The following is a 21,062-nucleotide window of genomic DNA, read 5'->3' on the forward strand; positions in this document are numbered from 1 at the left end:
TCACTTTTTATCATGCTTTTTATTTAATTTCTATATGACTGTGTTTTGGACTTTGTGAATTTTGTCGCCACCGCGTGTTTGTGTGTTTGAACTGCAGTCTGCGCAATACATTGTGGGATATACTGTCATGGCGGCGCCCACACAGCAGAAATGACATATGACTTCAGATATTATTTGCTTTTAAAAGCTGGTTTTTTCTTCACGCCTCTGCTTTTAAAGTCTGTATACTGAATGAATTCAGCGGTGAGTGTATTTTCTCTTGTTTACTACGTCATTTTTTCACATGCAGGGAAGTAATCATGCTGGTAATCTGCCTTGAACCACTGTGATATAATGTCAGCTTTATAGATATGTGTAGATACAAAAAGTGCCTTGGTATTACTATGTGTTGGTGTGTTATGATGATAAAAATTTACACGGTAGTACTATTTTATTTGAACATATACTGTGCTTTATGTCTTTTGCCATTTACCATGGTAATACCATGGTGTTCTTTTAATTGGCTCAATTGCCATGTAATGGCAAATGAATATAATAATCATGCATACCATTGCATTTATCAAACTACCATGGTATTATAGCATCAGTGTACCTTTTTATCAAAGTACAAAGGTAGTAATCAACTTTAATACAAGATTCATTTGTGTTTGTTATCATAATATTTGCTTAAAACAAGGTATTTAAAAAAATACTGCTATTCATGATACATCTCTTTTATGATTTTAAAAGCGTTTTGTCTTCTAAGATGTAATGCAACAGTATATCTGTCTGACCTTGTCCTGGATTAAAGGTGCAAAAGAGGATGTTTTGTTTTATACATTTTTGCAATATTACTTGAAACTGTCTTTACTAACTGATAAAAGACTATTTATTAGGTGCACTGAAAGGAAATTTTTTTTATTTATTTTATTTTTTAATTAAATTTTCAAGTAACAACAATTAACATTCAAACAAACAACACATAATAAATTTGAATTGAACAATTAAAAAACAAATGACTTGGTACGAGGGACATAAAGTATTGACAAAGTAAACAGATAATACATAAAAATAAAAAAAAAACTTTACTTTTGTTATGACTCAAGTGGGGGGGATAGAAAGATCTCATCTAAACATTGTATCTCTATTCACAGGTGACTTTATAATCTTATTTAATATCTGGAGTGTTTTAATTGCCTTTTTGTTTCTTTTACATTTACATAGGCAATCTGCAAAACTTTTTAATTCAGAGCAAAATACAATAAAGTTTGGTTTCGAAGCTGTAAATTTAGACTTGTGGATATGACCTTTACCAAGCATGCGGAGGATTTTGATTGCATGATCTAAAGGAACAGAACCAGTATTAGAAAGCAGAAATAAGACCATTTCTTCTGTAATATCAAAAAGGATATTAAAGGAAGTAAAATCAAAACTGAAATCTCTGTCCAAAATGATATTGTAATGGGACATCTAAAAAACAAATGAAGCACAGATTCATTTTCAGATCCACAAAAAGAACATTCTGGTTGAATATCCATAAACTTAGATAAAAACAACTTACAGGGGTAAAAATTGTGAAGGATTTTAAAGTGAATCTTATTTGGTATTACAAAGTTTTTATGAGCAGACCATATATTACCCAAACATAAGGAATGATAAACCTGTTTACATAAAGCAACTGCTTTAGGAGCAATAGTACTTGTAGAGATTAATGTTTTTCTTATATGAATATTATTACATTTTTTATCTAACAAATCATCTCCACCTATCATTAAACAAGGAGTTTTTTCCTTTAATGTAGTGTAATGTAAGGATGATTTAATAAGATGTAAAAGTTTAGGTGATATACCATTAATTATCCTCTATACGAGTAATATTAATATTGTTTTCCTTGATTAATTTTTCATAACTAATCAGATTTCCGCAGGTCTCTATGAATTTAGAAATAAAGATTATATTCTTTTCAAAACATTCTTTGTTAAATATGGTCCTATTTTTATACAAAACATATTGATTATTCCATACAATACATTTATGCGGTGAAAAATTATGCTTAAAAGCCAATTTCCATGAATCCAGTGGTGCACTGAAAGGAATAATATTAATATACATCATCTGTGCATGAGGTAGGGTCTTAAAAACATCAGCCAATTGCGTAAACGATTGGCCCTCTGGCTTGTCAATCACTGCCGTGACATTCCTTGTGAGAGACGTGCGCGGATTGGCCCTCTGGCTGCGTGCTCCAGTAACTTTCCACACTCCACAGGCGCCGCATGCAATGTTTTTGTCAGGAGACAGGAGTAACAACTGCAGATTATGAGTTACCTGCGGTGAGTCCGACATAATGAATCCACTAACACGACACAGCGAATGCCGGTGGTAAACACTCGTGTTCCAATACTTGTGCACGAGTTTTGGGAGGCGTTCCCTCAAAATGAGCTGTGAAGGAGGGGCGTTGTTCTTACGCATGCGCTCATTTCAAAAACTCACTAACAGTCTTTGGTTTCTCAGTCGACGAAAAGATCCTCTTTAGCACCTTTAATGCTATAATTTTATATTCATTGTCTGTATATGAACTGTTAAGCTTTTTTTATTAGATAATCTACAATGAAGCGGATAGCAGCCCTGATTGGCAGGACTGCATTGTCCTGTTGGCATCATGGGAGCCCACATCTTCCCCCTCCACCTGCCTGGGCCCCTGGACCTCCATCCACCTGTCTTCAGGTCCGACACCTGGCTGCAAAACAGGTCAGTCTCAAAATGTTGAATCCTTCTCTAATGCTTATCAGAAGGGTCACAACACTCCAATGCAGATCACAAGTTTAATTCAAAATTCCAGATTACAGTACAAACCATATTGTTTGGATGCCTTGTATGCATGTGGTGAGCAGAACGTGTTGTGTTTGTCCTGCTGTAGAATAAGGGCCATTTCAAAGGTGAGAAGTTCAAATCGAAACCAGTGAATCTAGAGAAACAACAGAAGCAGGAGGTGGAGATCAAACAGAGGATGACCGTGTCTGAACTCGCCAAGGCCATGAATAAAGACATTGGTGAGTGTTGATCTCAATGAGATGAGCTTATGATGGAGTTTCTGTATCTTATGGCTATATATATATATATTTATATTTAAATATTTATATATTTATTTTGCTATCCTCACTTACATAAATGAACTATAGTGTCCTGCACCTACTAGTAAAAATATAAAAAAATTACATCTAATGTCTAAATAATAATTTTTGGTTTGACTGTACATCATGACAACATTTTTTTGTGAAATATTATTACAATTTATAAGAGCTGCTTTCTATTTAAATACACTGGAGGTCAAAAGATCTGAATAATCACCAAGGCTGCATTTATTTGAATAAATAAAAATATTGTAATAACAGTAATATTCTGAAATATTGTTACAATTTAAAATGACGGTTGAATATATTTTAAAATTATTTTTTTTCCTGTGATGCAAAGCTAAAATTTCAGCATTGTTACTCCAGAAATCATACTAAATTATTATCAGTTTTGAAAACAGTTGTGCTGCTTAATATTTTTGTGGAAACCATGATGCATTTTTTCAAGACTCTTTGAAGACTAGGAAGTTCAAAAGAAAAGCATTTTAAAAAGAACTTTTTTTAACAATGTAAAAGTCTTTACTATTACTTTTGATCAATTTAGTGCACCCTCGCTGAATAAAAGTATTAAAGTCAGCATGAAACAGAAGTCGTGATAGTCTTTTCTTCCCTATTGTGACATAATATCCGAGTGAAATAGCTTCTGGGAAAAAAAGGTGCGTTCATGAAATGTCATAATTACTGTAATTATGAGATTTATTTTTTCCTCATAGATCTCATAATTGCACTTGTAAGCTGGGAATTTTCTGTGACCTTCAACTTGTACCACATGACCGCTTTGATAGTGCTGCCATAGAAATGCATAATTCCCAGTCTGAGAAACAGCTCAGAGTAGAACGTCACGTGTTGTCATCATAAAATTACAGTAATTGAAACATGACATGAATGCAGCACAAGAAAAAATTAGGATGGGGCTTGATTTTGTCCATGGGGAATTGATTGGATGGTTGGATGTTTGTGGTTTGCTATTGGTGGATTTCATTTGAGTGACAGGTTGTCCTACCCTCATGCCAGTAAACATGTCATCAGAGAAGAGATGTCACTGCAAGAGGGAGGGGAAGATATTTTTATTAAAGATTATGAGAGCACATGAAAAAAAAAAATGATGTGAACATTCCATAAACGTTCCATGTAATATTCCATTAAAAATAAGAATTGTCAATTTTGATTTCAAGGTGACTTTAATTTCTTTCAAAAAAAAGAAATGTCCCCAAATGGTGATCACGGTAATGTATATCTGTATTGTTCCCCTTCTATAGATCATGTCTATGAGGCCCTGCTCAACACAGATGTTGATCTGGACGAGTTGGAGCCCGACACAGTGCTGGAGGAGAAATGGATAAAAGAGGCAGTAAAGAGATCGGGAATGAAACACAAATGGGCCAAACTGGTGGAAACCAAAGTCAGAGAAAACAAAGATATCCAGAAACAGTGAGGACGATTTTAATAATTCAGCTGTCTGACTTTTGTATAATTTTCTACATGTATGATTTTGTCCATTTCTGTAATTCATAAAACATGTTTGAATCGTCAGACCTCCCCCAGATCCCGCTCAGTTAGTCCCTCGAGCTCCAGTGGTGACCATCATGGGTCATGTAGACCATGGAAAGACCACCCTGCTGGACAGTCTGAGGAAGAGTCAGATCGCTGCTCAGGAGGCGGGGGGCATCACGCAACACATCGGAGCGTTCCGGGGTACTGAACTCCTTAACATTCCAGTGCCATTTACGATTTTTTGATTATCCTCAGAGTCCCAGCGTAGCACAATTGTAATGTTTGTAAAAAGCAATGAAATAATACATAATTTTCACTAAATAGAGATGGAAGGCGGTCTGGCGGAAGCTAGTTATTTTACTTTACAACGTGTTTAAATATGGATATTTTTCTTACACGAATGCATCGCTTCACTTCAGAAGGCCTTTATTAACCCCACGGAGCCGTGTGGAGTACGTTTATGTTGAGCTTCAAACAGGTGGATTGCCATTATAAAGGACTTTTGTGATCAAATTTGTCTGTCTCCTGTTCAGTTCAGCTGCCCTCAGGTGAAAAGATCACTTTTCTGGACACACCTGGCCATGCAGCGTTCTCTGCTATGCGGGCGCGTGGAGCCATGGTCACTGATATCGTCATTCTGGTGGTTGCAGCTGATGATGGTGTGATGAAACAGACAATTGAGTCCATACAGCATGCCAAAAAAGCCAAAGGTAGTCGACAGTTTAAAAATGATGAATGAGATGAAAATTTGAATTAGAATAAATGCAATCAGATTTTTATATTAATGCTTTTATATTTATATTACTCAATACATTCTTACTATACTGTATATACACGCATTTTTATATATTATTATTATTATAATTTTGAGATCCAGGTAGAGTTGTTTTGTTCATTGTGTGTCATTAAGGTTCTCTGTTTTTTATCTGCAGTGCCGATTGTTGTTGCTGTGAATAAATGTGATAAACCTCAGGCTGACCCCCACCGTGTGAAAGAGGAGCTTGTATGCCATGATGTAGTCTGTGAGGAGTTTGGTGGGGAAATACAGGCCATCCATGTGTCTGCGTTAAAGGTACAGTAGTTCTGCCCTCTTATGCCACAAATATTTAAAGGGTTAGTTCACCCAAAAATGAAAATAATGTTATTTATTACTCACTCTCATGCCGCTCCATACCCGTAAGATCTTCGTTAATCTTCAGAATGCAAATTAAGATATTTTTGTTGAAATCCGATGGCTCAGTGAGGCCTGCATAGCCAGCAATGACATTTCCTCTCTCAAGATCCATTAATGTACTAAAAACATATTTAAATCAGTTCATGTGTGTACAGTGGTTCAAAATAACGACTTATACAGTGATGGCCGATTTCAAAAAACTGCTTCATGAAGCTTCTGAGCATTATGAATCTTTTGTGTCGAATCATGATTCAGATCGCGTGTCAAACCTTCAAACTGCTGAAATCACGTGACTTTGGCGCTTTGAACCGCTGATTCGACACACTGATTCATAACACTCCGATGCTTCCTGAAGCAGTGTTTTGAAATCGACCATCACTAAATAAGTCATTATTTTGTTTTTTAGGCATACCAAAAATATTCTTGTCGCTTTATAATATTAATATTGAACCACTGTACTCACATGAACTGATTTAAATATGTTTTTAGTACATTAATAGATCTTGAGAGAGGAAATGTCATCGCTGGCTATGCAGGCCTCACTGAGCCATCGAATTTCAACAAAAATATCTTAATTTGCGTTCTGAAGATTAACAAAGATCTTACGGGTGTGGAACGGCCTGAGGGTGAGTAATAAATGACATTATTTTCATTTTTCGGTGAACTAATCCTTTAATGTCACTGACTAAAAAGTCTCATAATATCAAAATATCAAACCAAGCAGCATCTTAAAGGGATAGTTCACCCAAAAATGAAAATTTGATGTTTATCTGCTTACCCCCAGTACATCCAAGATGTAGGTGAATTTGTTTCTTCAGTCGAACGCAAATTATGATTTTTAACTGCAACCGCTGCCGTCTGTCAGTCAAATAATAGCAGTGGATAGGAACTTCAACTATAACAGTAAATAAAACTTGCTTAGACAAATCCAAATTAAACCCTGCGGCTCGTGACGGCACATTAATGTCCTAAGACATGAAACGATCGGTTTGTGTGAGAAACCGAACAGTATTTATATCATTTTTTACCTCTAATACACCACTATGTCCAACTCCGTTCAGCTTCCGGTGAGTGAGGTCTGATCGCGCTCTGACAACGGAAGTGATGTCTCGCGCTCATTGAAGTATATGGGCGAGACATCACTTCCGTCATCAGAACGCGTTTTTTGACCCCACTAACAGGAAGCTGAACGAAGTTGGACATAGTGGTGTATTAGAGGTAAAAAAATGATATAAATACTGTTCGGTTTCTCACACAAACCGATCGTTTCATGTCTTAGGACATTAATGTGCCGTCACGAGCCGCAGGGTTTAATTTGGATTTGTCTAAGCAAGTTTTATTTACTGTTATAGTTGAAGTTCCTATCCACTGCTATTATTTGACTGACAGACGGCAGCGGTTGCAGTTAAAAATCATAATTTGCGTTCGACTGAAGAAACAAATTCACCTACATCTTGGATGTACTGGGGGTAAGCAGATAAACATCAAATTTTCATTTTTGGGTGAACTATCCCTTTAAGCAAATGCTGTAAAATCTTTTCTCAGAATTATTTTCTCCTTTTTTAGCCATTTGTGAAATGACAGTTAACTAACTGTCAAGTTGATTGTTAGTAAATGCATAAGTTAGTTCTAGCAAAGTAATCACAGGTGAAGTTCATAATTAATTACCAGAAAGTGTCCCAAAATTTGTCTTCATTTTGAACAGTTTACATTTTTTTTTTTTTTTTTTTTTTTTATCACGTAAAAACCAAAAAACATCTTGCATGAAACTTATGCTTGTGCTTTATTTATTTTAAAATAAATACCACTTTTGTATATTTTAGCATCTAATGCAAAAACATTTATACTTTTTTGGTGAGGCTTAGGTGTCTATAAATATTTTTGGGGTGTCCAGGGATTTGTCAGGTTTTATATTTGCTCACTCTTTAGTCCGTATGTAGTTTTGTGACAGCAGTACCTCACCACATGATAATGGAATAATTATATATGTAAATGGAAGCAATTAGAGTGTAATTTCTCTGCAGGGGGACAATTTATTAGAGCTAGCCGAAGCCACGGTGGCACTGGCAGAGGTCCTGGAGCTGAAGGGTGACCCCACAGGTCTGGTAGAAGGGACGGTCATAGAGAGCCGGACAGACAAAGGCAAAGGGTGAGTGTAAACCGTACATATCCTTAAAGGGATAGTTCACCCAAAATTGAAAATTACCCCATGATTTACTCAACTTCAAGCCATCCTAGGTGTATATGATGTGTACGGTCATCTGCTAAATATGGATATTTTCCTTACAAAACCCATCAGAAGGCCGTTATTGACCCTCTGGAGCCATATGGATTATTTTTATGATGGGTAGATGGATGCATTTTTTGGGCTTCAAAATCACGTCCCACCCCCCCATTCACTACCATTATGAAGTTTGGAAGAGCCAGGATATTTTTAAATATATCTCCGATTGTGTTTGTCTGAAAGAAGATAGTCATATACACTTAGGATGGCTTGAGGGTGGGTAAATCATGGCATAATTTTCATTTTTGGGGACCCTTTAAGGCCCCTTCACACCAAGGACAATAACTATAAAGGTAACTATAATGATAACTATATTAGTGTCCACACCAGCAGACGCTATCGGCCTGTTTATTCTTCTGTGCGCGCTGCAGTTTTGTCATTTGCCGCTTTAAATCCATCAAGCTCTGAAAGTAGGATGGATTCTGATTGGCTGTCAATGTTTTTATCGTTCATCAGGTGGAAAAAACTGATTCTAATGATATCGTTTCTCTGTGCCGTTATTGTTATAGTTGTTGTGTTGATTCTGCTATTCTATTGTATTTAGAACAATTTTTAGAACTATATCTTTAACAATAATGATATAGTTATCATCCTTGGTGTGAACAGTCCTTTACAGTGTCAGAAATTAATAAGAACTATATTTTATATTATATATTGGATGATAAGAGTCACATGTTGTGTTTCACAGGCCTGTTACTACGGCCATCATCCAGCGTGGCACTCTGAGGAAGGGCTGCACACTGGTGGCAGGAAAATGCTGGGCTAAAGTGCGCTTCATGTTTGATGAGCACGATCAGGCTGTGAGTGAGGCCGGGCCCAGCATCGCTGTGGAGATCGTGGGTTGGAAAGATCTTCCCTCTGCTGGTGAGGAGATCCTGGAGGTGGAATCAGAGGTATCCTTAAGCTTATGTTTTTAAAGAGAGATATTCTACGTTTTTGTAGCATTTTTTGTTATACACTACTGGAATCATTAAGATTTTTTGATGTTTTGGAAATTATGCTCACTAAAGCTACATTTATTTGATCAAAAATATATTAAAAACAGTAATATTGTGAAATAATATTACAATTTAGAACTGTTTTCTATTTTAATATACTGCATTTTAAAATTTAATATATAACTGTTGTGTCAAAGCTGAATTTTCAGCATCATTCTTTCAGCACCAGTCTTCATTGTGTCACATGATCCTTCAGAAATCATTCTAATATGCTGATTTGCTGCTTGAGAAACAATTTTTTAGCATTTTTTTTTATCAATATTTGCTGCTTGAGAAACAGTTTTTTTGTCATTTTTTATCAATATTTTTGAAGAAACTGTGATACACTACCATTCAAAGTTGGTGTAAGAAAAAAAATTATTAATAATAATCATAATAATACTTGTATTCAGCAACAATGCATTAAACTAATAAAAAATGACAGTAAAGGCATCTTTTTGATACAAAAGATTTCCATTTCAAAAAATGCTGTTCTTCTGAACTTTCTATTAATCAAATAATCCTGAAAAAATGTATCAAGGTTTCCACAAAAATATTAAGCAGCACAACTGTTTTCAACACTGATAATAATGTTTCTTGAGCACTAAATCAGCATATGAGAATGATTTCTGTAGGATCATGTGACACTGAAGACTGGAGTAATGATGCTGAAAATTCAGCTTTGCCATCACAGAAATAAATAACATTTTAAAACATTAAAATAGAAAACAGCTATTATAAATTGTAATATTTCACAATATTACTGTTTCACTGTATTTTTAATCAAATAATGCAGCTATGGCAAGACTCTCCTTTCAAAAACATAAAAAAATCTTAATGATTCCAAAATTTTGATTGGTATTGTAAATGATATATTACTGGCTAACCTCCATGCTGCCATAGTTCACATAGTTATTTCTTTTAGCAAAGGGCCCGTGAGGTGGTGGAGTGGCGCAGCTACATGGAAGAGCAGGACAAGCTGAAAGAAGACCAGCAGGCCATCGAAGCCAAGCAGAAGCAGCATCAGGACAGCTACAAGAAAGAGCGGGAAAGCACGGCCCATCTCTCCTGGAGACAGAGGAGGGCGGCCATGTACCGGGCCAACAAACACAAACTCATCCACAGGGCCAGTGAGAAAACTGAGATGGAGGAACTTACGCTGCCCGTGATCATCAAAGGTGAGATGACGCCTCCTTCATTTCACCAGGACTGCTGACAATAAGAGATTGAGCTTTTTTAGTCTCATGTAAATTCAAGTCAAAAATATATGGGAATGGGACATTAGAATGCTAAGAAAATAGTGTGTGACCAGCTGCACTTTTCTCATTATTTAGGTGATGTTGACGGCTCAGTGGAGGCTATTTTGAACATCCTGGAAAGTTATGATGCTGATGACCAGTGTCAGTTGGATGTGGTACATTTTGGTGTGGGCGACATCTCAGAAAGAGACATTAACTTGGCAGAGACGTTCTCAGGTAGGAATCCACATCAGCCATTGGAAAGGAATAAAAAATGGCCGCTAAACTGTCATTAATTTAGAATAGTGTCCCAAATGACGCACTATGCTATATGCGCTATGTACTCAACCATTTAGTGTATAAATTTTATAAGGTTATTTTGTCATTCAACACTGGAGTCTGATAGCCCCTCCCCCTCAGCTATGTAATTAAAGCTGCAACAGTTGAGTGCATGAAGTGTCCAACATTCCACACTTAGTTTTTTTTTTGTGGTTAATTTAGTGCATCATCCAGGTATTTAAAGTGGACTTTTTCTTTTTGGACTTTTCAGTGTGAACACACTACTCGCACAAAACGTCATGGAAGTGCATGAATTTGGATGCATCTAGTGATTCTCAACCAGGGACCCACTAGACTTTAAAATAAGCTAAAACAGTTAAATCAAGATATGAGTTGGCATAATATTTCTTATTTTAATTCATTCCCTCAACAACTGTATTTTTATTAATGATCTAAGGTTCCCACAATCTGGAAAACCTGGATATATGACGGAATTTTAAAGGTGCCATCGAACGTTTTTTTACAAGATGTAATATAAGTCTAAGGTGTCCCCTGAATGTGTCTGTGAAGTTTCAGTTCAAAATACCCCATAGATTTTTTTTAATTAATTTTTTTAACTGCCTATTTTGGGGCATCATTAACTATGCACCGATTCAGGCTGCTGCCCCTTTAATTCCTCACGTGCCCCGCCCCCGGAGTTCGCGCTTGCCTTAAAAGTTCACACAGCTAATATAACCCTCAAAATGGATCTTTACAAAGTGTTCGTCATGCATCAGATCGTGTGAGTATAGTATTTATTTGGATGTTTACATTTGATTCTGAATGAGTTTGAGGCTGTGCTCCGTGGCTAAAGCTAACATCACACACTGTTGGAGAGATTTATAAAGAATGAAGTTGTGTTTATGCATTATACAGACTGCAAGTGTTTAAAAATGAAAATAGCGACGGTTCTTGTCTCTGTGAATACAGTAATAACCGATGGTAACTTTAACCACATTTAACAGTACATTAGCAACATGCTAACGAAACATTTAGAAAGACAATTTACAAATATCACTAAAAATATCATGATATCATGGATCATGTCAGTTATTATTGCTTCATCTGCCATTTTTCGCTATTGTTCTTGCTTGCTTACCTAGTCTGATTATTCAGCTGTGCACATCCAGACGTTAATACTGCCTGCCCTTGTGTAATGCCTTGATGCATATGCAAATATTGGGGGCGTACATATTAATGATCCTGACTGTTACGCAACAGTCAGTGTTATGTTGAGATTCGCCTGTTCTTCGGAGGTCTTTTAAACAAATGAGATTTATATAAGAAGGAGGAAACAATGGAGTTTGAGACTCACTGTATGTCATTTACATGTACAGAACTCTTGTTATTCAACAATGCCGAGGTAAATTCAATTTTCAATTCTATGGCACCTTTAAAAGAGTGATTTTAAGACTTGGAAAAGTAATGGAAATTAGTATTATGAATGTAAGTTTTTCGAGTTGTCAAGCTCTAAAATATTTTATTGGGTAGAAATTGCTGTTTGTGAGTTAAAAAAAAATAAAATAAATAAAAATCACAAATGACTAGAAAAGTCATAAATGACACTTTTCAAACGCCTGAACTTATAGATTTTAATTATTTATAATTATTTTAATTTATTTATTTATTTATTTTAAATATTGCCACATAAAATTTCTGTAAATATTACAATATGAAAATTAGCAGCTTTTACCAGAAATCTTTACCAGATCATTTACAAGAAATATATTGCCTTTGGTGGGCCTTGAAGTATAAAAGGTTGAGAACCACAAATTTAAAGCATTTTTTTTTTGCCCTGTCAAAGTGTCAGACTTGGTCATTTTCTTGCATTCTCTCTTTATCTCCATCATTGGTCAGGCATCATATATGGGTTCAATGTTGATGCAAATAAATCGATTCAGCAGATGGCTGCTAAGAAGGACATTCCCTTAAGATTACACAGAGTCATCTACAAACTCATAGATGAACTCAAAGAAGACTTGAGCAGCAAACTGTCCCCAACCACAGAAGAAAATATAATTGGTGAGTTTAACTTTAATATCACACATGTTGATTTTAAACTCTTTGTTCTATTAAACCCTTGTGCTGTGCTGAAAATCATTTACTTAATTTGATGTACCGGGTACATCAAAAATTACCTGCCCTTTAAATTGCTTGTAAATCTCTCATTAGGATACTATTATCACCAAATGCTGGATTTAATCTTTTTGTCAACTTGTTTTCTTTTGAGACATGTTTTGTATTTCCTTTTGGAACTAACTGAACATATGCCTCATTGATCTGAGCTTATGCACCTCAGTGTTTGAGTTTATAAGTTATCATTAAAAATTTGTTTCCCTATGGAGAAAATTAATAGAATTTTTACTTCCGGAACCTGACTGTTGCACTGTTATAGTCAAGTCACCTTTATTTATACACTAATGAGCCAAAACATTATGACCACCTGCCAAATATGCTGTTGGACCACCACATTTGCCAAAAAAGCACCGACCCGCCGTGGAATGCACTCTACAAGACCCCTGCTGGTGTCCTGTGGTATCTGACACCCCAAGACATTAGCAACAGATCCTTCATGTCCAACGTGGAGCTGCAGTAGAGTGGTGCGGTGCAGGTATGATGTCAGAACTCGGAAGTCTAATTCACCACTGGTTCCTTCAAGACTTTCCTATGGAGTTTTATTATAAGGTTCTTCAATTTATGTGTACAATAAAGCTTGGGGTAAACATAACTTGGCTAAACTTTGACGTTTTGTTCTACAATGTAAATTACACACACTTTTGGCGAAAATGCAAATTTTGAAGCAGTTATTTTCATTTTTGAAAGCGTACATTTTGATAAGACAGCTAGGGGTCTGAGTGTTTGCAGTTTACGTTGTAGAACAAAATGTCAAAGTATAGTCAAGTTATGTTTACCACAGGCTTCATTTTACTCATAAATCGAAAAACCCCATTATAAAACCCCATAGGAAAATCTTGAAGGAACCAGCGGTGAACTTTCGCATTCTGCCGTCACACCTGCACCACTCTATGAATTAGATTTGTTTGTCCAGTACATCCCACATGTTCAATCAGATTGAGATCTGAGGAATTTGGAAGCCAGGGCAACACCTTGAACTCTTCATCGTGTTCCTCTAAGCATTCCTGAACAATGTGTGCAGTGTGGCAGGGTTCATTGTCCTGCTGAAAGAGGCCACTGCCATCAGGCAATACCACTGTCATAGGGTGGACCTGGTCTGCAACAATGTTTAGGTTGGTAGCATGTCAAATTGATGTTCACATGGACCCAGACTTTCCCAGCAGAACACTGCCCAGAGCATCAAACTCCCTCCACTGGCTTGTCATCGACCCACAGTGCATCCTGGTGCCATCACTTCCCCAAGTACACAGCACACACTTACACAGCCATCCATGTGATGTAAAAGAAAATGGGTCTCATCGAATCAGGCGACCTTCCTCCATTGCCTCAAGGTCCAGCTCCGATGCTCACGGATTGTAGGAGCCTTTGACGGTGGACAGGGGTCATCATAGTCACTCTGATAGGTCTGAGGCAACGCAGCCCCATACGCAGCAGAGTGCGATGCATTGTTTGTTGTGACACATTCCTCCCGTAACCATCATTAAAGTTTTGAAGGCCTTGTGCCACAGAAGGCCTTCTGTCAGTTTGGTCCAGATGGGATTGCCTTCGTTGCCCTTGGGAGCCCATTGACCTGACCGGTTTGTGGTTTGTCCCTCCTCGGATCACTGTCGGTTAATTCTCACCACTGCTGACCGGAAGCAACCCACAAGCCTTGCCATTTCAGAGATACTCTGACCCAGTCGTCTGACCATAAAAATGTGGCCCTTGTCACTCAGGTCTTTACTCCTGCCCAATTGTCCTGCATCCAACATGTTTTCTAGAAGATATGATTGTTTGCTTACCATCTAAGCTACCCAGACCTTGACTTGTGGCCTTGTTATACAATACAGATTGTTTCAACACTCTTATACACTGTGTCAGTCGAGTCCGTAAGTTTTAGTCCAATGAGATAACATATCTGTCTGGGTCAAAATGACCAAGCCAACATTTGTGGGTTGAACTTTCCCTGATGCCCAGGCTCAGATATAATCTAGAGATTTTCTTGCACTGATTTTGATCTGTAAAATGAGATTAAAAAATCGTAAAATACGTTAAACGTAGATGCAAGTGCTACAAACGCATTGGTAACCGAAAGCATGAAAAATTAGGATTCAAAATACTGCAGGTGGAGACTCCATGTGGGTCTGCTGACGAGTCATTGACTAAAACATAAACTAGTGCTTTGTATATGAAAAAATTAGGTTGTTTGTCTTTCTTGCCCTTGAATGTTACTTTCCCCCCTCATTCTTCAGGTGAGGCCTCAGTTCTGGCCACATTTGATGTGACAGTCGGGAAAAAGAAGATTCCAGTGGCTGGTTGTAGAGTTCAAAAGGGCCTACTGGACAAAAAGCTGAAATTTAGACTTATTCGAGGGAGAGACATTCTCTGGGAAGGTAAACCAATGCATCAGTACTGATAAATGCTATGCTATGGCATTTAATGCTTGGGTGTTTGACATGTTAAATGCATGTTTGTTTGAATTTTTATTTTATTTTATTTGTTTCCTCCTTCAGGATCCGTGACAACACTGAAACATCTGAAGGATGATGTTCAGACAGTAAAGACAGGCATGGAATGTGGCCTTTCTTTAGATAATGAGGAACTACAGTACAAACCCGGGGATGAAATAGTTTGTTACAGTGAATCTGAGATGAAACAGAAAATATCTTGGGATCCAGGATTTTAAAGGACTGCGATTGACGCATCAGTATACTATGCTATGTAGTATACGTACGAATGCAAAAGCTGTAACAAAATTTCCAAAGCAATCCTACACTATCACCAAAAGATAATAAAAAACAGTAAAGTTTGATTGTCTTTATTTTGACTCTCCAGATCAGGACTAAGTGTACATAATGTATTTTAAATTGTAAATAAAAATGAAGAAGAGTCATGTTTTCAAAAAATTATTCTTTGAAAGGTATCATGATTTTCATGGTGTTTTTTTCTTTACAATGAATATATTTTAACCTTTATCTCATAATAGAGCTTCCATTATACATTAAACAGTACCTTAATCCAGTAAATATATACTGAAAAAGGATCAAATCAAGATGGAAATAAAAATGTATACACAATCCAGGTCAAAAGTAATGAAATAATTAAAATTATTTAAGTTTAATTTAAATAATTAAACTTAGGCTAATATAAAATGAATTCAGATTTAGTGAATATAAGACTTAAAAAAAAAAAAAAAACTTATTCAAAACTTTTGACAAGTACATATTTAATGTAGGCAAGGAAGATTAGGTGTTTTTAACTACTATGTACTTCCATCAAAAAATAAGTACAATGTGTGTTCATATTGTATTGCAAAAAACTTTTGCTATTAAGGTTGGATATGGATAAGGTTATGGACAGGTTTGGTGGTATGGGTAGGTGTAAGGGAAGAGTCAACAGTGTAATTATAGATGTAATTATATGCAGTTTAAAAAAAAAAAAAAAAAAAAATTATATATATATAAAGTGCATTGTATCAAACGATTAATTTAAATGTTAGTAGTTAAACCACCGGTTTCACAGAGGCTTAAGGTCCTAGACTAAAATGCATGTTTGAGCTTTTTTTTTTTAACTGAAAGTTACTTGCATTGACATTTTTAAATATGTCAGAGCCATTGTTTTGTCTCAAGATGCACACCAGTAATGTTTTTTTTCCTAGGAGTATGTTTATAAAAGCTAATTAAATACCCTAATTGAACTAAGGCCTAATCCTGGCTTAGTTTAAGCCCTGTCTGTGAAACCAGGCCAAAGACACCTAATATAAAATAGGACTGAAAATTACAATGCAAAATGAAGATAACCCCGCTAAAATATACTTTGTTACTAAAGTATTCTGTATGTCCTGTTACCAAGTTTTATTTATTCATGATCATTTACCAATAATAATTTTAGCCAACTTGTCAGTATAATAGGTCAAAACCCCCAAAAAGTGATGTTAATCAGGACACAAGAGATTCATTTTTAAATGTGGCAAACCACAACTTTATTTACAAAGTACAATCTCAAGAACAGAATGCTACACAGAGCATGTCGTCAGGAGCGTACTTCACTTGTCCTCTGGTTTGTTGAAGCAGTAAGTCAGGCAGCACTTCCCGCAGTAATGACGGTCGAAGTGGCTGGCCATGAACACCCCGGCTCCACACTCATCTGCGGGACACTCGCGGCGCAGCCGGTGAATCTTGCCGTTCTCATCAACCTGAGGATCAAGATGGGCAACTTAAAGATCATACTGACAACTCCCGAAGCCGAACGCAGAATACATGCCTGACAGGTAACCTACCTTGTAATATTTAAGCACAGCGAGCTTGACCTTCTTTCTCTTGTGCTTGTTCTTCTTGGGGGTGGTGTAGGACTTCTTCTTCCTCTTCTTAGCACCACCACGCAGTCTCAGCACGAGATGCAGTGTGGACTCCTGGATGAATGAGCGCAGCGTTAATTTGAATGCTTTGGAGACTATTACATTATTGGAAAACTTGTGCGGTGCAATATGATTAAACAACCTTCAAATCTGTATGATCATTCAGCTTGAATCATTATCTACTGACCTTCTGAATGTTGTAGTCAGACAGGGTGCGTCCATCCTCCAGCTGTTTACCAGCAAAGATCAATCTCTGCTGATCGGGAGGGATTCCTGCATTCAAGACATTTTAGCAGTCAGTCTTTTATCTTAATGGTTTTTGTTTTTGTTTTTGTAGTTCACAGCATTGCACACACAACTTACCTTCCTTGTCTTGAATCTTTGCCTTGACATTTTCAATGGTATCAGAGGGCTCAACCTATAAAACATTGATTCCAATTGAAATTACTTAATAAACTGCACTTAAAGCAACAGCTATTCAAATCTGTTCAAATGAAAAGGAGTCCAACAACAATTGTAACTTTTTTTCAAGTCACAGACAAACTGATTTTGAGGTCTAAGGTTGTTTTCAGACTGCAGGCAAATTGGATTTTTTCCTCAAATCAGATCTTCTCAGGCAGACTGTCTGCACTATTAATTACACGTGATTAAATAAGATGTGTGTCCAGACATAACCAACCCCTCTGTATGGGTTGCTTTGGCAACGACGTAGGTGTACCAGCTGTACCCACGTATGTGACGAATCTTTCAAAACAGATGCAGGAAAAATCTCTCTCTAAATAAGCAACCTGTCGAGCTGCGGTGCAGAACTCCTCCATTGCACAAGAAAAACTCTATATATTGGGATGTTCTGTGCTGTAGTCACTGCCAGCTTCGCTGTGCAGCGTTTCCGTCATCGGTTTTAACTTTATCGCTGTGTGTCGCATTAAAAGTGATGCAAAGACAATTTGAAATCCAGATTTGAGCAGCCAGAGCGTCCAAACTGAGACGCATCTGCACAAATCTGATTTGAATCACATTTCAAACCACCTCCAAACATGGTTTGTTTGAATTAGATTTAAAAAAAAAAAAAAAAAAAAAAAAAATTCATGTTTTGTTTTTTTGTTTGTTTTCCAGACTTTCAAAAACCCATCTGGATATGCAAAAAAAAAAAAAAAAAAAAAAAAAAGGATTTTTGCTGGCAGTCTGAACATGGCCTAAGTCTGGCATTTTTTTTCTTTTGTTGAAAACTCTTTGAATTTTAAGGATTAGTCCACTTTCAAATAAAATTTTCCTGATAATTTACTCACCCTCATGTCATCCAAGATGTTCATGTCTTTCTTTAGTCGAAAAGAAATTAAGGTTTTTGATGAAAACATTCCTTACAGTGGACTCCACTGTTGAAGGTCAAAATTAGTTTCACTGCAGCTTCAAAGGGCTTTAAACGATACCAGACGTGGAATAAGGGTCTTATCTAAATTGGTCATTTTCTAAAAAAAATAAAAATAAATAATATATACGATTTATAAAGACAAATGATCACCTTGCACGTGCTTCCGCCTTCCATATTCTTCAAAAAGCTTATGCTGTATGTCCTACGCCTTCCCTATTCAACTTACAGAACGAGCGCGGTGCCAGTTTTTTTTTTTTTTTTTTTCGTAGGTTGAATAGGGAAGGTGTAGGACATACAGTGTTGGCTTTTTGAAGAATATGGAAGGCGGAAGGACATGCACGGCAATCATTTGTGCTTATAAAGCATATACAGAAAATGACAGATTGTTTCACTAGATAAGACCCTTATTCCTCGTCTGGTATTGTTTAAAGCCCTTTGAAGCTGCACTGAAACTGTAATTTTGACCTTCAACCGTTTGGAGTCCACTGAAGTCCACTATAAGGAGAATAATCCTGGAGCGTTTTCATCAAAAACCTTAATTTCTTTTTGACTGAAGAAAGAAAGACATGGACATCTTGGATGACATGGGGGTGAGTAAATTATCAGGAAATTTTCCTTCAGAAGTGAACTAATCCTTTAATTCGATAACATTAACAATGAGCAGCATGTTCTTACAGAATTTGTTAATTTTAGTAAAAAAATTTCATGTTCGTTCACAATGCATTAATATTAACAGATACAACTTTTGACAAATGTTCAGATTATCATTAACTAAGATCAATAAATGCTGTCTGATTGATTAATAAAAGTATTGTTCACTGGCAGTTCATTTTAAATAATGAAGTTAACTAATGTTAATAAATGAAAACTTACAATAAAGTGTTACCTATACATTGGTGTTGTGGCTGTAAATTTGGGAAATTGCAGTTAAGTAAAAAAAAAGTAAAAAACTGCATAACTGAATTTAAATATTCCTAATATTATTATTTCCTCAAATTGTAGACACATTTTAGACAGTTTATATTCGTTTCCAGTCTCCTCACTGTACGAATGCAGCTGAGCCACATGACATAGCATTAGCATCATTTAGGGCTTCAAAAAAATTGCCTTTGCTTAAGTTATTACAGTACCTATACTATACTATTATATTTAAAGGTTCCTCCAATGCCAGAAAATTAGCATCATATAGTCAAACGCTGCAATAAACTCAAATAATAAAGTATGGAACTGTCTCGGGCGGCTCATCTGCGCCTCACCTCGAGGGTAATGGTTTTCCCCGTTAAGGTTTTCACGAAAATCTGCATCTTGACGTTCAATCCACCTGTGTATAAAACATATGAATGTTTCTGGGTAAAGTTAAAGCACATATATAAACGAATATCATATTTATTTCGTTATTATTCGTTCGTAACAGTAACTCACCACCAGCTCGTAGATGGCGGAAATCGAAAAGGGTCCTTCAAACGGTAAAACGTGCTCTTCAGCGCTGTAAGGCTGCCCGACAAACTGCCTGACGGTTAAATGTCCACAAAACATTTTAAAGTTGTATAGACGCCGTTAATTTAACTATTAAGATATAATTATGAACTATAACATATTGAGTTTTCATTTTATTGAGCTGTTAAAATCGATTATTTTACAGTGTCTGCAGATACAAACATAAATGATTATTTCTCTTGCTGAAACGTCACATCACTGTTTACTCAGGTTTGCCTCCTAGATTAATTTAAAAAAACTCACGATTTTTTAATGAATTGTATTTTTATTATAAATGGAAAACTTTGCTATTTACTGCTTAAGCGCTATTTTAGAATTTATATTGTGAACGTGAGTGTATGTGGGAGAAATGTATGTACACCACCAGGGGCGCTATAACAAGTTTTGGCACTACATTTTGAAAGAAGAGGATTTGAGAGTTGCTCACCAGAATTGAAAATGGATTCAGTTCAATCAGGGTTGTACTAACTTGATGCATTTGGTGGGCTCAAAGGACTTTCACATGCATGCAATGTCCAACAAAGTCCTCCTTATGTCAGATCTGACAAGCATGCAAATTTTTCTACCTCTTTGTTGTATTACATAATACATCCTTTCCAGCCCTTGTTTGAGCAAATAGTCGTTGGCCAATTTACCCAGTTAACGACATGCTCACTGCTCTGTCAGTACTTTTGTGAATATTGTGCAATCTTGTTTTTGTAACCACAGGCAACAGCCTGTGCATAACATGGCTCTTACTTCATCTCTCATTGCCAAAAATCTAATATTTTCTCTGCTGAAGCAGAATGAGGAAATGGAACTCTTTGTATTTGTGCACTTAGATCTGAGTGGTCTGTTTCTGAACAGCATGTTCTCATATATTCGTCAGCACAACATTTAAAAGAATGTATCACATTAATACTCCTTTTACAAACAAACATGCAACAGCTATTAGACGCGAGACAAATGACCCAGCAGGCATAAGTGATTACTGTTGACACCTGTTGCATGATGTTATAGAGTTGCGCCATGAAGAAAGCAGCGTGTAAACCATGCTACGACACGTATAGTTCCAAAAAACAGGACTGTCTCCGCCTGTGATAAATGCTCAGGGGGACGGAGCAAGTAGATTCAGAACACAGCTGTA

General features: G+C 36.5%; 2 protein-coding genes across 2 annotated transcripts; one reads left to right on the plus strand and one right to left on the minus strand.

The window, feature by feature from the left end:
* Window positions 1-82: 82 nt before the first annotated feature.
* mtif2 (mitochondrial translational initiation factor 2) lies at window positions 83-15,616 on the plus strand. The gene is made up of 14 exons (XM_048200262.1): window positions 83-243; window positions 2,577-2,727; window positions 2,897-3,029; window positions 4,370-4,541; window positions 4,645-4,805; window positions 5,138-5,314; window positions 5,537-5,676; window positions 7,803-7,927; window positions 8,751-8,955; window positions 9,965-10,217; window positions 10,374-10,514; window positions 12,453-12,617; window positions 14,963-15,103; window positions 15,224-15,616. The coding sequence occupies exons 2-14, from the start codon at window positions 2,587-2,589 to the stop codon at window positions 15,394-15,396; spliced, it is 2,127 nt and encodes a 708-aa protein (XP_048056219.1). The 5' UTR covers window positions 83-243; window positions 2,577-2,586; the 3' UTR covers window positions 15,397-15,616.
* Window positions 15,617-16,663: 1,047 nt separating this feature from the next.
* Window positions 16,664-19,941, minus strand: rps27a (ribosomal protein S27a). Its single transcript, XM_048200266.1, has 6 exons — window positions 19,862-19,941; window positions 19,696-19,760; window positions 17,431-17,485; window positions 17,255-17,340; window positions 16,990-17,121; window positions 16,664-16,905 (listed from the first exon to the last, which is right to left on the minus strand). The coding sequence occupies exons 2-6, from the start codon at window positions 19,741-19,743 to the stop codon at window positions 16,756-16,758; spliced, it is 471 nt and encodes a 156-aa protein (XP_048056223.1). The 5' UTR covers window positions 19,744-19,760; window positions 19,862-19,941; the 3' UTR covers window positions 16,664-16,755.
* Window positions 19,942-21,062: the final 1,121 nt, after the last annotated feature.

The sequence above is a fragment of the Megalobrama amblycephala genome, linkage group LG8, assembly GCF_018812025.1.
Source record: "Megalobrama amblycephala isolate DHTTF-2021 linkage group LG8, ASM1881202v1, whole genome shotgun sequence".
NCBI classification, from domain to species: domain Eukaryota; kingdom Metazoa; phylum Chordata; class Actinopteri; order Cypriniformes; family Xenocyprididae; genus Megalobrama; species Megalobrama amblycephala.

Coding starts and splice junctions, on each gene's coding strand:
- mtif2 (XM_048200262.1), top strand. CDS start 2,587: ATGAAGCGGATAGCAGCCCTGATTGGCAGGACTGCATTGTCCTGTTGG. Junction 5,677..7,802: donor TCCATGTGTCTGCGTTAAAG/GTACAGTAGTTC, acceptor ATTTCTCTGCAG/GGGGACAATTTATTAGAGCT. Junction 10,515..12,452: donor CTTGGCAGAGACGTTCTCAG/GTAGGAATCCAC, acceptor ATCATTGGTCAG/GCATCATATATGGGTTCAAT.
- rps27a (XM_048200266.1), bottom strand. CDS start 19,743: ATGCAGATTTTCGTGAAAACCTTAACGGGGAAAACCATTACCCTCGAG. Junction 17,341..17,430: donor AAAGATTCAAGACAAGGAAG/GTAAGTTGTGTG, acceptor TCTTGAATGCAG/GAATCCCTCCCGATCAGCAG. Junction 17,122..17,254: donor CTGACTACAACATTCAGAAG/GTCAGTAGATAA, acceptor TCATTCATCCAG/GAGTCCACACTGCATCTCGT.